The sequence below is a fragment of the Myxine glutinosa genome, chromosome 3, assembly GCF_964187855.1.
Source record: "Myxine glutinosa chromosome 3, kmMyxGlut1.1, whole genome shotgun sequence".
Classification (NCBI taxonomy): Eukaryota; Metazoa; Chordata; class Myxini; order Myxiniformes; family Myxinidae; genus Myxine; species Myxine glutinosa.
In genome coordinates, this window is record NC_136263.1 from 73562134 (window position 1) to 73579094 (window position 16961).

A 16961-nucleotide genomic window follows, 5' to 3' on the forward strand; every position below is an offset into this window, starting at 1 on the left:
CACAATTTATGCTAATTTTATACATTTTTGAAGTATTTTTGCTTTATTCCTGTTACAAAGTATAGAAACTTTGTGAGTTTGTGCAAGAAATGTCAAAGATGGCATGAATAACTGTCAAAGAACAATTTAGGATCAGTGAGATTAGTAAACAATGGTCTCATTCATGATGTGTGATACTGTTATGTCTTCAAACTCAGACTGCACTGTGAGTTAAGGTGTGAATACTAATTGTCATGTGACAGCTGAACGTTAAGTCCGATTTGGACATATGTGGTATCAAAATGTGCACAATACCCTAGAGAAAAAAGTCATGAGGAGAATTTGAAATCCCCAGCGGTTTGCAAAAAAATGTTTGAAATTTTTGAGGGGGAGGAGGGGGGGCTCCCACCCCTCCATCCTCAGTGCAGCTAGGGTTAAAGGCCATAGGAAAAAAAACCCAGAAATTTACCGCTGTATATATGCAATATCTTGTAGACCACCCTATCTAACACGTTACATTAGTTATTCGTGCCTGTGTTGTTTGTGTCCTTTACCAAGTCCTTAAAAAACACTAAATCAACCTGCCATTGATGTGAGAGCAACAGACTTTGATCCTCAGCCTCATCCATCGCAGGAGATCCCAATATATTGAGAACTTAAGATTCCACAGAATCCAGAAGAGACATGCGTGATGCAGTGATGCTGGGGCACCAGCCCATGGAGCAGAGCAATAGTCCATTGAGCTGTAGATGAAGTCCAGTAGGGTTGTCACAAGTTCAGTTTCGCCAGGATAGACATGGCACAATGGGGGATGCCAAGTCAGCGACAGGCTTTGGAGGCCAACTTGGATTTTGTGATTTTCCCAAAAGAGATCATGGTTCATGGTGAGGCCAAAATATTTGAGAGTGAACTTCATCAAGGTGTATGTTCAGTCAGTAGTAAATAGGAAGGTTTGCCACATGGTTCTTTCAGAGAAACAGAGTGAGTTTGCGACATGGGCTCTTGGAAGAGGAAGGTAGAACCGTCAGCGAGACAAACTTAAAGGGAATGAACAAATAGGACAAGAGGAAAGAACAGAGGACGAGGAAACACTGAAGATGGTTGGGTTAGGAAAGGTTAATGGGAGTAATATATATCATGAGACAGAATTGGGGATCACAACAGATGGTGGTGCACTGCTTGTTTGAAGCTCAAGAGGGTAGAACGAGACATAGCCTCTGGAAGGTGGTTCCATAGATGGGAGAAGCAAAGAACAAAATAGTTGAGGTGTGCAGTCAGCCTGGATTTTGTAAGTTTAACCAGGAAGAGGTTGCTGGAAGAAGTCCTGCATCCTGGAGTAAATAGGGAGGAATGAGTGATAGAGGAAGCAATATTGGAGGAGAAGCGATAAAAACAAAGTATCGTCCTGCCTGCGATTTGAAAGCAACAAACCTTGTACTTCAGCTTCATCACGGGAGATTCTAATCGTTTTAAGAGCTTTAGATTCAACAGAATGCTGGGGTGCCGCCCATAGCAGAGAGCAATATTCCATTGAGCTATGGACAAAGGCCTTGTAGTAGACTGTAAGTAGCTCTGATTTTCCAAGGAAAGACTTGGATTGAAAGAGTATGCCCAGTCTGCGGCTGGCTTTGGAGGCCAGCTTTGCTATGTGATCAACCCAGGAAATATAATGTCTGTTGGTGAGGCCTTAAAGTTCAAGATGCTGAACTCCTTTCAGTGGAGGACAAAGGAAATATATAAGTGGGTTATTTGATGATCCTTTCTGAGTGATAAGGGTGAGAATGTGATATTTTCCAGGATTGAAGGATATGTTGCATTTATCAGACCAGCATCTAATCCAGATCAACAGAGAGAGATAGCTGCTGTCTGCCTTCCAGAAGTATAGAGTACAGTATAACACAATGTGGAGTCATCTACTAAAAAGGAAGAGAGGGGTTTCCAGGGCATTTATATTGGTGAGGAACAAGACTGGGCCCAAAACACTGCCTTGGGGAACTCCAGCCTCCACTGGAAGAGTGGAGGAGAGGGGAGGGGAAAGGGGAGAAGGTGGGAGGAATGGGGGGGGAGAAGGTGGGGGGGGGAGAGGGGAGGAGAAGGGGGGAAAGAGGGGAGAAGAAGGAAGGAGAGGGGAAGGAGAGTGGAGGAGAGGGGGAGGAAAGGGAGGAAGAGGGGGAAAGAGGGGAGGAAAGAGGGGAGGAAAGGGGGAGGAGAGGGAGGAAAGGGGGAGAGTGGAGGAGAGTGGAGGAGAGGGGAGGAGAGGGGAGGAGAGGGGAGGAGAGGGGAGGAGAGGGGAGGAAGAGTGGAGGAGAGGGGAGGAAGAGTGGAGGAGAGTGGAGGAGAGGGGGAGGAAAGGAAGAAAGAGGGGAGGAGAGGGGAAGAGAGGGCAAGAGAGGGGATGAGAGGGGATGAGAGGGGATGAGAGTGGATGAGAGTGGATGAGAGGATGGGGAGGAAAGGGGAGGAGGGGGAGGAAAGGGGAGAAGGGGGAGGAAAGGGGAGGAAAGGGGAGAAGGGGGAGGAAAGGGGAGAAGGGGGAGGAAAGCAGAGAAGAGGGAGAAAAGGGGAGGAGGGGGAGGAAAGGAGAGGAGGGGGAAAGAGAGGGGAGGAGAGGCAGTGACATACAAATACATATGGTATCTGAGATATCAACTTGGGTTCCCCACATCATGAGCAATCTGTTCAGATGGGAACACTAATAGGCCAACCCTATTAAATGTTCATCCTGCCTTTTTATGCGGCAGTTGCTTTTCACTGAAATTATTTTGAAATACTTAGTAGTAAAATAAATGTTGTAAGAGCAACTCTGATGTGTTTTGTTCTTATTTGTCTTCAATATAATTCAAATACTACGTAAAAGTTAATTATCGTCCATCCATGTGACATTTGATAAAATAACAAATTTTTGAAAAGCTCCTGCTTTGTTATCACTAAACGAAGTTTATTTTTACGTTTGGATATTAAATTATTCGCTCCGGACAAATAACTAAAAAAAAGTATTACTTGAAAGTTTATTTTTCGGTTGCGGCATTGCCCAAAGGTAGGCAAGTAGAGTGATTCACAAATGATTAAGCAACTGGCGATGAAACTATATGGAACGGTGTACAACTAAACCCACAAGCTGCCAGGGATAAACCTCAGGTGCCAGGAAGAGTAAAGAACTATTTTAAAAGTGCCATCATAAGTGAGCGACATTCCAAGAACACAGGAAGGTACAAGTCACGACCTTCAAAACTAACAGGTATATGCGTGTATAAGCACAATGGCCACCAAGAACAACTTGTACGGCATTTATTTCGACAATTCACCACATGCCCAAACAGCTCTCGTATAACATGCCTCTCATTATCATGACGACAGAGCAAAGGTGAAGTGTCATTCACTGTACTGTAATAACAAAAAACAGGCAACTGCCGTTCTCACCAGCGAGTGACACGTTCCATCCAAAATGGCTGCCGAAAGTACAAAGTAGCAAGGTGATACGGGAAGTGGTAACTAGGTTAAATGTCAGAGCAAATGGCTCTGTCGTTTCAGTGAGTGAAACCTAATTAGCGAAGAACCGTCTGGTTGAAGCAGATGCAAAGGCATGGCAAACAGGAAAAGGGCAGGCACCGTGGCCTAGCCAGAACACCAATCTTTGTTCAACACATGCTCACGGCCATATCTGAATGCCCATATCAGCAATGTCACCAAAACAACATGCACCGACAAAATAAAAAGCAGTTTTGGTCATGTCAAATGGCTACTGCGGTCACTGTCCTGCACGACAGGGGTGACATACCTGCGGGAGCCCAGATCCAAAACACTTCTGATAACCCGGCAGCTGTCCCATTCTGTTTTAGTGACTCTTGCCCAGTACAGCAAAAAGTTTCCAGCAAATAAAGTTACTATACTACGGAGAACTTCTATCCAGCTGGTTCCTCTGTGGCCTGGCCGCAATTTCCGATATTTGTCTGCAACAGCTGACAGCACTGAGACGGATTGAAATAGCTTCTGCAAGATAAATCAAGGATGAGCAGGTATTGTAGAATCCTAATAAATGGATCAGTTTTACATTTTATCAACCGTTACATGTCGCTCGGTTCAATGCAACTTTCAAACACAATCACTTCCAAATGACCACCAATATGGTTGTGAACAGCCTATGGTTCGGCCCCAACACCAAGAACATGCAAACGAGTGAATTCGCGGAAAGAATGAACACCCAGCAACAGTGAACACCCAACGGTGCGGATTGGCGGAAAGAATGAAAACTACATTAAAAAAATTAGGTCCGAGATGAAAACCGAACTAAAACAATTTCCACCACCTCTGCTTAGCGGAGGTTCGAGTTGCACGGCGGGACAAATGAAGGAGGAAAACTTTAGATGAAATGACACTTCACCTTTTTGGAAGATTTGGCAACACGTTGCCTTTTCTTTTTATCATAATCTTTTTAAACAGCTTAAATCGAATGACAAGTTAAGAGTACCAAAAGGAACAATGAAGTCCCCTGCCCCCTTTCCACCCCCAAACCATCAAAGCGAAGAGAAACTCGAGTCGGCCTGTTTGAAGCCCCCATTTGCTGGGTTCAAATTCCACCTCCTCGATTGATTTGGCCTTTGTTTCCTCTTCCATCGAAGGTGGACGGAGGTTATGTTTTCACCACTGTCTGTTTGTCTGTCTGTTTGTTTGTTTGTTTGTGAACAGGATATCTCAAAAGGTTGTGCACCGATTCGGACGCAGTTTGGTGTCCATGTTGGGTATGTGACTTGGAAGAACCGATTCAGTTTTGGTGAAGATTCAAATCCAGATCTGGATCAGAGAATTTTCAAAATGATACTTCACCAATGAGTAAAAAAAATAATAACCACATTTAGAGGCCATTTTTCCCCGCAAAGCGGGGGTTGGCCTTTTTCGGGGACCGTGGTTGTTGTTGTTTTTTTTGGTCCCCTTTTTGAAGCAATGTTTTACGGCCGGATGCCCTTCCTGCCGCCAACCCTTTTTGTCGCCTTTTTACGACAAGCAGGGAATTACCAGTGAACTGGTACTCAATTAGCCGACCTCGGAAGGATGACAGGCTGAGTCAACCCCCTGGCGTTAATTCAGCGATCGACCGGGATTCGAACCCAGGATCCTGGGATCCTAAGCTGGCACCCTAGCCGCTAGCCCAACACCAGGCTGTTGTGAGCACTTCACCAATGAGTGACAGGGCCAAAACAATATATATAGCACGACATCTCAAAACGTTGTGGATGAGCGATGAATAAACTTTGTAAATGATTTTGGTTCAGGTCCGAATCCAGATCCGGCCCATCAGTGGGACAGAAAACGTAAACTGTTCAGCCTGGCGGAGGTTTGCGCTCTACAGATTACCATTCTAGTTTATTATTGGCCGCATAATCCATGTAAAGACCTCTCCCAGTGCTTGTCCTGCACATGACGTATACACAAACTTTTCCATGAGAAGTCGAAAAGTAAAGGAGGAAAATATTCGGAGTAATAAAGTGGAGGGTGCATAGCACATCGTGCAATCTCAAGAGAAAAGCACATGGGCGGGGCCTGCGAGGGGCGAATTTGATTGGTCGAGACGATGTAAAATGCTGTAATATTTTGTCCAAGTACTGCTCTGCACCTGTGTGATCGGGACGCATTCAGAGGACTGCTAAACTGCTGACATTTGCAGACAGACAGATAAAGTGAACCAATTGCTTAACCCCACTTTTCACTTCACGTTTCCAGGGTAAAAAGGCAGATCTCAAGGCACAATTTAAAAGTACAAAACAAACGAACCTCGCATGTGGTATGTGTAAGCGGAGCAATAATGGCCAGGTAAAAAAAAAAAAAAAAAAATGGCCAGGTAGACACTGAGAAACATCACCATCACTACATTTACCCAAGACTCAGCATTCAAATACAGTATTCCCCATTTCATAGGTACCGAGCCCATTGGCTGCATTCAGAAAAGGATTTTCCTTCAAAAGCAGGAAATGGTGTGCAAAAGGAAAGACGAACACAATACAGCAAGTAGTAAGTGGCAATTGCCCATCAAAACCCTCCTGTGAAAGTCATAAAGTGAGTACAAAACGTGTATTACTCTCAAATGGGTTCAACCTGCCATCCAGACAAGCAATGAACAATGAACCAACGCCCAATAGACACACGACCGCATACTCTCTCCTTTCGGAAAGAGGTGGACAACGACACTGTATGATGAAAGTGCCTCCAGAAGAGATGATAAAAGGAGGGAAGGCATCGGTTGTGGGAAGGGTAAAAGGGGGACGAACAACAAAAGCACTCGAATGTGGTTGGGACCACAACAAAGTGGGAGTTGGTGGGTTGGTGGCGGTTAAACTCGAGTTAAAATAAGGTATACATTTTGACATCTTGCAGGTACGTCGATCTGTGAAAAAGTTAAAGGTGGGTTCGCTTCAAGCAAATTTAGCAGCTTACTCCAGTATATTCAAAAAGGCCTGAACTCATGTTAAGTGAATAAAGGTGAGTTTGATGTGGATAATAAAGGTGAACTTCATGTGGAGGATGAAGGTGAGTTTGAACTGCAGGATAAGGGTGAGTTCAATCTGTAGTATAAAGGTAGGTTACATCAAAAGTGAGTTCAATGTGTACGATCAAGGTGAGTTCAACGTGTACGATCAAGGTGAGTTTGAACTGTAGGATAATGGTGAGTTAGATCTGTAGGATAAAGGTGAGTTAGATCTGTCCGATAAAGGTGAGATGCATCTGTAGGATAAAGGTGAGTTAGATCTGTAGGATAAAGGTGAGTTAGATCTGTCCGATAAAGGTGAGATGCATCTGTAGGATAAAGGTGAGTTACATCTGTAGGATAAAGGTGAGTTACATCTGTAGGATAAAGGTGAGTTAGATCTGTCCGATAAAGGTGAGATGCATCTGTAGGATAAAGGTGAGTTAGATCTGTAGGATAAAGGTGAGTTAGATCTGTCCGATAAAGGTGAGATGCATCTGTAGGATAAAGGTGAGTTGCATCTGTAGGATAAAGGTGAGTTAGATCTGCAGGATAAAGGTGAGTTCGATCTGTAGGATAAAGGTAAGTTACAACTGTAATATAAAAGTGAGTTAGATATGTAGGATAAAGGTGAGTTCAATGTGTATGATCAAGGTGAGTTTGAACTGTAGGATAAAGGTGAGTTAGATCTGCAGGATAAAGGTGAGTTCAATGTGTACGATCACAGTGAGTTTGAACTGTCGGATAAAGGTGAGTTAAATCTGTAGGATAAAGGTGAGTTGCATCTGTAATATAAAAGTGAGTTAGATCTGTAGGATAAAGGTGAGTACAATGTGTATGATCAAGGTGAGTTTGAACTGTAGGATAAAGGTGAGTACAATGTGTACGATCAAGGTGAGTTTGAACTGTAGGATAAAGGTGAGTTCGATCTGTAGGATAAAGGTGAGTTTGAACTGTAGGATAAAGGTGAGTTCAATGTGTACGATCAAGGTGAGTTCGAACTGTAGGATAAAGGTGAGTTCAATGTGTACGATCAAGGTGAGTTTGAACTGTAGGATAAAGGTGAGTTCAATGTGTACGATCAAGGTGAGTTCGATCTGTAGGATAAAGGTGAGTTTGAACTGTAGGATAAACGTGAGTTCAATGTGTACGATCAAGGTGAGTTTGAACTGTAGGATAAAGGTGAGTTCGATCGGTGAGCCAAAGGTGCGGTGGCTTAAACACCACATCGTGCCTTTCTATCAACCACTTCTTTCAAACTGTATCCTACTCTAACAACCACAACAACAGTTTGGAGACGACGTTGGCCGTTCACAGTGGAAAAGCCATTTCCTCTAAAGTAAACACGACGGACGAATAAACACAACGGATGTCCGTACACTTTCCTCGATCGAAGGTGACCATGACCTGCACTCGTTTACTAAGCACTGTTGTTGCTTTTTATTCCCGAAGAACAAAACTACCGACTTCGCGATGCAACAACTATCCCGTGCACACCGTCATCGGCAGCCACGAGCCAGCAAGGTGTGCCGCGAAAGCCGCAAGCGAATGCAGATTCCCCGCCATTATAAGCTCGAATGGTGCAGCCCGCCGGCTCTCCCTCTCAAGCGCGTGGAACAAGTCCATTCCCCCCCGAACGCACGGCCCAAGCCGTGCGCACTTCGTACATGCTCGCACTTTGAATAAGACGCCCAACTCATCGAGACGAAGCAGCTTTGACGCTTTTAAAAACAAAGGCGCGCCTTGCGGCCTACACGGGTTCCCGGGCGCGCACACACACCTTCCTTGAGGCTGCGGCACATCGCGTCCGGGTCGTCGTCCTCGCAGTTCAACACCGCACCGGTTTTGTCCCAGGCCCGCGGTGACCCGTCCCGGCCCACACGCCGGCTGCTGTCAATCATGGCGAAATCGAGGAAGACGCTGCGTGTCTCATCACCCGGTGGAGCACCGCCACACCCTGCGTCGGAACTCGGAGAGGCGATCCGAGACGGGCCCGGAGTGCGACCCCGTGTCTCCCTGGCTCGGCGAGCAGAAGCGCGGGTCTCCCTGGCCTGGAAACTAGCTCGGTAGCTCTCTCTACCTCATCTCTGAGCTCCGGCGAGGGGGTGAACGCCGGAAACAATCCCGCCCTCGCTCCTGCTCCTGCCTCCCACTTCCCACGTCCCTCCTCCTCCTCCTTGTCCCTCTATTCTGAGTTCTGATCATTCCAACGGTTTTACAATTTGAATAATGCATTCCTGTTACTCTTGACCCATATTTTTTCCTCAATTCCACATTAATATTTTTTTTCCCTAAACTCCACATTAAAATCGATATTCCTACCATTTGCACAACATTGCTCATTAACGTGCCCTACTCGTGTTTAAATAAGGTTTCATTAATACGAAAACTTGCTTCATGCTCTCATAACGTTTGAATCACGGCAGCTCAGGTTGATCAGGCTTTGCTGCTTCGTATCTCAATTCATTAGAACTCCCAAAACACAACACAGTATTGCTGTTTCTTTTTTTAAGCCTCTCCTAATCCTTGCAGCATGCAGGGAAAGGGTGTATTACTCTTGTCGGGTTTCTTCTACAATTAGTGTACCCAATTTTTAATGGTACCACGGACTGAGACCCCCAAGTAGTATTAAATCACCATTTGCAAAAAAAAACTTTAATACACTCCAAATTTCCAAAAATTGTATACAACAACAACAAGATGCTACCAACAACAACAACAACATGCATTTTAAAGGCCATGTTCCCTGCTAGAGCGGGGGTTAGCCTTGCGGTCCCCATGACAATCTTCTCCATTTTGCTCTATTTTCTGCATCTCTCCTTGTTAACCCCCTTGCCCGCATTTCTTCTTCCACCATCTTTAGCCAAGTCTTTCTCGGTCTTTCCCGTCCTCTACTTCCTTCTATGCTTCCATTTCCATCACTCTTCTCAACCAGTCACTTTCATCCTTCCTCAACACTTGACCAAACCATCTCAACCTGTTCCTCTTCACAGCATCAATCACAGGCTCTATTCCCATCATCTTTCGCAATTCATAATTTGTCTTCCTCTCTCTCAACGATACTCCGCACATCCGTCGAACCATTCGCATTTCCACCCTTTCCAACCTTCGTTGCTGCTCTACGTTCATTACCCATGTCTCGCTCCCATAAATCATAACACTTCTCACACATGCAGCATACACCTTTCCCTTCAGCTTCAACGTTAGCATAAATGGCCATATGCCAAATGGCATACAATGGCATAAATTTTGATGATTAAAGAATGTTCCTACATCAACCCAATCAAATCATTAACCGTAACCCATTCATTCATTCATTCACTCACTCATTCATTCACTCATTCTTTCATTCTACCTTTATATGTCATTTATATAAATATATAAATAAATATATAAATATATTATATGAATATAAATGGTATATGAATATAATTGCTTGTGTGTTTATGTATGTATGTATCTCTATATTTGTATATGCACGTGCACCGAACTGTAACGCGAACGGTAACTGTAAGCTGCGCTTCACTTCCGTTGAACTTGGGGACGGTGAGTGAGCTTTAGCGTGGCTCTTCCTTTTGTATGCATTTTCTACACATATCACACATCTTACACACATATAACTATACATACTTGTCTGATATACATGCCTATTGTTTCTGTAGACTAAGAAGAAGACCTTTGTTGGTCGAAAGCTTGTCGAAAATTAAAGATCGACGTCCTGAAGCTACGTCCGCGTCTGATTTAATCTCCCGATTATACAGACTTGGCATTTAATATGGAATTTATTTTTTTTCTTGACTTGGGTTTACTTTCTGAACTCGGTATATCAATCTGGTGAGTTTATTTTACGCTTCAGTGATTTCTTTGTTAAAAGAACCATGTCACTGATTGTCTGTCGCAGCAAGAAGTCAATAACAGGATTATATCACAGGTGGCGTGACAAAATGTACGAACAGGTACATTTGACGATTGGCTTCACAATCGGGTATATAAGGGTTGTTGCGTTCTGTATTAGTGGAAAACAACTGCTGCACGTCTAGAAACGTTATTGCCGCTTCCCCTGGAGATGGTCCGTCAACTTGACAATGCTGTTTGTCATTTAGTGGTGGCTCTACGAAATTCCGGCATGAAACAGCGTGCTATTGCTTGGCAGTATGGCATCACTCAAGGTCAGGTGTCAAATATCCTGAAACGAAATGCTCAGAGGGGTGTCCCTACTCCAATACCGAGGCCAGGACATCCCCGCAGAACCACAAGGAGGGATGATCGTCAGCTGCACCGGTTAGTCCGCAATGGCTGTACCAAGTCAGCTAATCGGCTTAGGGCTGAGTGGCAGCAACTGACAAATGTGCCTGTATCCAGAAGGCTAGTCAACCAATGACTGGTTCAAGCAGGCTATCGTGCCAGGCGTCCCCTGAGAAAGCCACGTCTGACCAGACAACACCGCCAGCGCCAATTACAGTGGGCCAGAGAGCACCGTCAATGGCAGCCATGACACTGGAATCACGTGATCTTCAGTGACGAGTCTAGATTTCTGGTCTATCGTCAAGATGGCCGCGTCCAAGTGCACAGACAATTGCATGAAGCCTACAACGAAAATTGTGTAGTGCCATGAGTCCAAGCTGGAGGTGGTGGGGTGACCGTTTGGGCTGCTTTTCATGCAGGGGGCAAAACTGACCTGGTTGTTCTGAATGGAAACCTGAACCAGTTCAAGCACGGGCCATTCTGGAAGAAACATTGCTTCCATTTGCTCGTGCAGCCTTTCGAGGAAACTTTGTCTTCCAAGATGACAATGCATGGCCTCATCGTGATCGCATGATCCAACACTTTCTTGCTGACCGTGGTGTAGAGCATATGGAGTGGCCTGCCATGTCCCCGGATATGAATCCGATAGAGAACTTGTGGGCAGAATTAACACGTCAAATCGACAACTTGGACCAGCAGCCTGCCTCTGTGCGTGAATTGCAGCAGGCTATTGTAACTGCATGGCAAGCGATTCCTGTCCAAACCTTGGCAAATCTCGTGAACAGCATGCCTCAACATGTACGTGCTCTCCTGAATGCTCGTGGGGGTTACACGAAGTACTGAACTGTAATTTTACTGTCCGTAATCCCAGTCGTAATTTAACTTTTGTTTTTGTTAAAAAAAAATTTGGCTAATGTGCAAAATAAAGAGATACTTCTGGAAAACGCACAGAAGTTTAACACAGTACTGTCTGTGAATTGAGTTCGATATCAGTTTACATCACTTTCAAGGATCAATTTATTTGCTTCGAAATGTCAAATGTGGTTTTTGTTTCTTTTGAAGGTCACAGTAACAAAATCTAGAATAATTTCAACATAATTCCAATGAACTTTTGGTTCTAGGTCATCTTGAAAAGTAAGTTCACCCCCACAAAAAAAAAATTCCATATTAAATGCCAAGTCTGTATATATATATATATATATATATATATATATATATATATATATATATATATATATATATATATATATATATATATATATATATATGGAAATTTGGAGTGTATATATATATTATATATATCACTCCAAATTTCCAAAAATTGTATATTGTATATATATATTATATATATATATACACACTCGAAATTTCCCAAAAAAAAAATCAAATACACACTCCAAATTTCCCAAAAAATCATATATACACTCCAAATTTCCCCCAAAAAACTATATATACACTCAAAATTTCAAAAAAAAATAAATATATACACTCAAAATTTCCCAAAAAACTATATACTGTATACAGTATTCACTCCAAATTTCCAAACTGTATCAATTTCCTCACTGTATCTCGGAGTTGGGTGGGACTTTTGGAATTACATTTTGCATCAATGATGTCAATAGAAAGTACGTGGGGTTGACCTGTTTGTTGACCTTTCACCTAATTTTAACGTCATGACCTAATTATAGTCATTTTAACATTTTTCACCACAACTCGACTAAAGTTTATCCAACCGGAAAGAAATAGTCCTCTTTAGATAGATTAAGGCAAGGCACATTTAAAATTAGTGTACATCATACCCCTCATGGTTAAAGGTCAAGGTCTTATACCCCTTGGAGTACTAAACCACCATTTAGGATTCTCTTCCCTTTTTTTCTGCCAATTTCAAAGGACGTTTGGAATTACATTTCGTATCAATAATGGGAATACAAAGTATGTGGCATTGACATTATTCTTCACTTAAATTTAAGGTCATGACACAATTGTAGACATTTCAGCATTTTTCACTAAAACCCAATTAAGGTCTGAATTTTTATTTTATTTTGTCATCACTCTGTCGTTTTAGAGGGGTCAATATACGAAAAAAACTCACCTAACCCCCAAAAAATTGATACAAAAGGTTTTTCAATGGAGTCTGGTACCATTGGGCATGCTAAATAACATACTAAAAATCTAGTAAAATCTGACTTCCGGAAAGGGGTCATTTTCAAGATGGCGTCCAAGATGGCCGCCGGGAGCTTAAAATGGCCATATCTCAATTATTATTCAACCTAGAAAGGTGGTTTTGGTGTCTAACCCTAGGTTTTAGGGCCCAAGGAATCCAATTGAATCAATAAAATTACCATCAGTTAATTATTTATTGACAAGTCCAAGATGGCATCCCAAGGTGACATCCTGATCCACTAAAATGGCTCTGATCTGAAACACACACTTGGTTCATTAGCTGGTGAGTCGGAGGATGACGATGAATAGCGACTAACTGTATAAGACAACAAATGCCTAATGGGCTGGTAAACCTGGCTTACTGGATTACCTGATTACTTTGTGCTTATTTAAGTAATTTTGATGATTTCCTGGGTGCCTTAAACCTAGGTATACACACTGAAAAAATCTCTCTAGGTTGACTTCTATTCGACAGAGCCATTTTAGTGGATCAGGATGTCACCTTGGGATGCCATCTTGGACCTGTCAATAAATAATTAACTGATGGTAATTTTATTGATTCAATTGGATTCCTTGGGCCCTAAAACCTAGGGTTAGACACCAAAACCACCTTTCTAGGTTGAATAATAATTGAGATATGGCCATTTTAAGCTCCCGGCGGCCATCTTGGACGCCATCTTGAAAATGACCCCTTTCCGGAGGTCAGATGTTACTAGATTTTTAGTATGTTATTTAGCATGCCCAATGGTACCAGAATCCATTGAAAAACCTTTTGTATCAATTTTTTGGGGGTTCAACCATATATTGACCCCTCTATTTTGCCAAGTGGAATCGCAAAGACCGCTTGGCATTCCAAGATGTTCTTGCATCATAATAGTGTACTTGCACTGAAGTTGTGCACCTGATATTCAATTAGTGTCCTTGACATTTTTTTGGAATGTGACCTAATTAACAAAAAAACCTTTTTGATCATAACTTGAATAATTTTCCTCCGATTTTCATGATGTTGAGTTTTATGGATAGATTGTACATGAGAACATGCTTTCTTAATTGACTATTGATGGTCAAGGCCATTTGGTGGTCTGAAAAATGGCCATCATTGGATCATGGACCAACACAGGTAAACCTCCACCAATGGGGGGAGGCTTACCCTTGGTGATCGCTTTGTGATCACAGACATCTTGTTTCTTTCCCATTTTTAAAGCACTTGGAGATTTTGCTTCTCCATAAAAAGTGGCAAGTGATTAATTGATTGATATCAGCAAAAAAGGTTTTATTAAGACTCAATTTTATTAAGGCAATCTCAGTTCCTTCCACCAAGCTCGGAACAAGTGTGTGTCTACCCTCAGGAGTGCCAGGAAGCACTATCTCTCCTCACTCAAGAATGAACTCTCAAACCTGTCTCCTTCCTCCAAATCCTGGTGGCGTCTGGTCAAATCCGTTTCTGGTGTTTGTTCCCCCTCCATCCCCTCCCTTACCTCAAATGGCCACACAGTTGAAATCGCACGTGACAAAGCCGAATGCCTCAACTCTGTGTTTGCCTCAAAATCCTTAGTCCCAAACCCATCTCTCTCTGTTCCCACCTTTCCCAGTCGAACCCAACTGCTCCTGGACTCTGTGTCCTTCTCTCCTGACAAGGTGGAGGAGTTTTTGTCAAACCTCGACTCTGATTCTGCAACTGGACCAGACGGCATCAGCCCACGGGTCCTAAAATCCTGCTCTGCCATTCTATCTCACCCTCTCTCTGTGCTTTTCACCCTCTCTTTTGCTCAAGGTCATCTGCCAGCATCCTGGAAATCAGCGAACATTACCGCTTTACACAAAAAAGGTGCAAAAACAGATCCTTGCAACTACAGACCAATCAGCCTGCTCCCAATTATCAGCAAAGTCATGGAATCCATCATTGCTTCGGATATGAAATCTTTCCTCTTCTCCAATGGCTTGATCTCTGATCATCAATTTGGTTTCAGACCAGGTCACTCTACTCTGGACATGCTGCTTCTGCTGTCTCAACAATGGATGGAGGTCCTCAATGCCAAACAGGAAATCAGAGCTGTCTCCCTTGACATATCACGTGCCTTCGATACGGTCTGGCACCCAGCTCTGCTCACCAAACTCTCCTCCTATGGTATCCATGGAAATCTCCATGCATGGCTTGCGGACTTCCTCTCTGGTCGTAGTCAACGTGTGGCCCTGAATGGATTTCTCTCATCTCCCCTTCCTGTTCAGGCTGGAGTTCCCCAAGGCAGTGTGCTGGGCCCTGTGCTTTTTCTGGGCTTTATCAATGATCTCTCCGACTCTCTGGAAAATCCTCTCTATCTCTTTGCTGATGACTCCACTCTCTGCCGCTCCATTCCTCTTCCCTCAGATCGGCAGTCTGCAGCCTCCTCACTCTCTGAAGACCTGGACAAAATCACAGACTGGTCAAACAAGTGGAACATGTCTTTCAATCCTGACAAATCTCACTCTCTTACTATGTCTCTCCGAAAAGATCGACTGGACAACCCTCCCATCTACTTTCTCAACAATCCTCTCCAAGAAGTTCTGTCGCTCAAGCTTTTGGGTCTCACTATCTGCCATGATCTTTCTTGGGAAAACCACGTTTCCAAGCTGGCCTCCAAAGCCAGTCGCCGACTGGGCATCCTCCGTCATGCGAAGTCCTTCCTCGGCACACCTGAGCTCCTCACCACATACAAGGCTTTCATCCGCAGCTCAATGGAATACTGTTCTCCCCTATGGGCTGGTGCTCCTGCCTCACACCTGGCTCGGCTTCACGCTGTTGAATCCAAAGCTTTCAAAATCATTGGAATCTCCCGCGATGAAGCTATCTCTGAGGGCTTTTCACTCACTCACCGCAGGCAGGTAGGTGGTCTTTCTGTCTTCTACCGACTCCTCTCCGGCCTTGCTCCCCCAGCTCTCTCTGTGCTCTGTCCCCCAAATATTCCTACAGGTCGCACAAGATCTGCCAGCAACCCTCTGATGGTTAAACTGCCGAAATCTCGGCTCTCTGCTCACCTTCACTCTTTCATTCCTCTTTTCTCCCGCCTCTGGAACAAACTCCCACACTCCCTTCAATCCCACTCCTCCCTCCAGGTCTTTAAAACAGCTGTTCACCACCATCTCTTATCTTCCCCCATCCAAAACCTTGATCTTTTCTACCCCGACTAATTCACCCCAGATCCACCTTGTTTGAAATTCCAACTTATTTCCTGGAAGTCCTGGCAGTGTCCATATGTTTATACGTCTCCCACCCCCACCCCCCCCCCCCCCCTTCACATGCCTCCCCCCAAAGCCCTCTCCCTCCCACAGATCTCTCGATGTCTCCATGTCTCCATGTCTCTCGGTCCCTGCTCTCAAATGTTGTGTTTGTGTCCTTCTCCCTCTCTCCCCATCTTGTCTACCGCTCCCGATGTTATTTGTTTTATGTGTCTGTTTATCTTTCTGTGTGATTAATGTTCGCTCTTTCACGAGCCTCGATCTTGTATACAAAAAAAAAAAAAAAAAATTCATACAATGTATTGGGTAGAAAAAGAATAGCTTCGAGCTATGTGCACTTGACTCTTAACCGTCTCATCTGGGTATGAAGCTCTGGCGAGCTATAAACTGTCATACTGTTGCTGTGCAGGCAGGGAAACGTCAATATGTGTGCTGTGTATTAAAATAGGTGTAGTCTCTGCCAACATTAGCTGGTGCAAAAAAAAAAAATTATCCCATGGTGTCTTTCAGGAAGAGTAGGCGAGTTATAGCAAGCACCCTCGCTAAATTCCAAAATCCTGCTGGGACTGCAGGTAGCAAGTGGTCTGTCCTTCTTGGAGGTTCTTTGACACCAGGTTATACTTCTTGCTATCTGGGTGTGAAAGTTACGTGGGAATTGAGCAGCAGCTTATGCACTGTAAACAAATTCGTCAGTTTGCATGTTTCAAGTGAACAGCCAATCTTAAACTAGGAAGGGCAACCAATCATAATAAACTTCGTATGTTCAAATACAATAAACCAGGTACTGGTCATGTCAGACGTGGGAAGCTCGCATGCCTAGTCCCTGCAGCTCTGCCTCCAAGTTCAAATCGGACTCAAATAATGATCAATGAATGCAATCCAGCCCAACGAGGTACCA

At 43.8% G+C, this 16961-nt stretch overlaps 1 protein-coding gene across 5 annotated transcripts in view; it reads right to left on the reverse strand.

Annotated features, from left to right (window-relative positions):
- The window catches only part of LOC137423459 (myocardin-related transcription factor A), a 175704-nt gene that overhangs the window by 87554 nt on the left and 71189 nt on the right, over positions 1 to 16961 (reverse strand). For 2 of the 5 annotated variants that reach the window (XM_078774199.1, XM_068110656.2), the window contains exon 1: positions 8220 to 8603. The exons of the other annotated variants lie outside the window; for them this stretch is intronic. In XM_078774199.1, the coding sequence (XP_078630325.1) occupies positions 8220 to 8340 (121 nt within the window). In that variant the 5' untranslated portion in view covers positions 8341 to 8603. Of the gene's footprint in view, positions 1 to 8219; positions 8604 to 16961 lie in introns of those variants that run through there. 5 annotated transcript variants of the gene reach the window in all.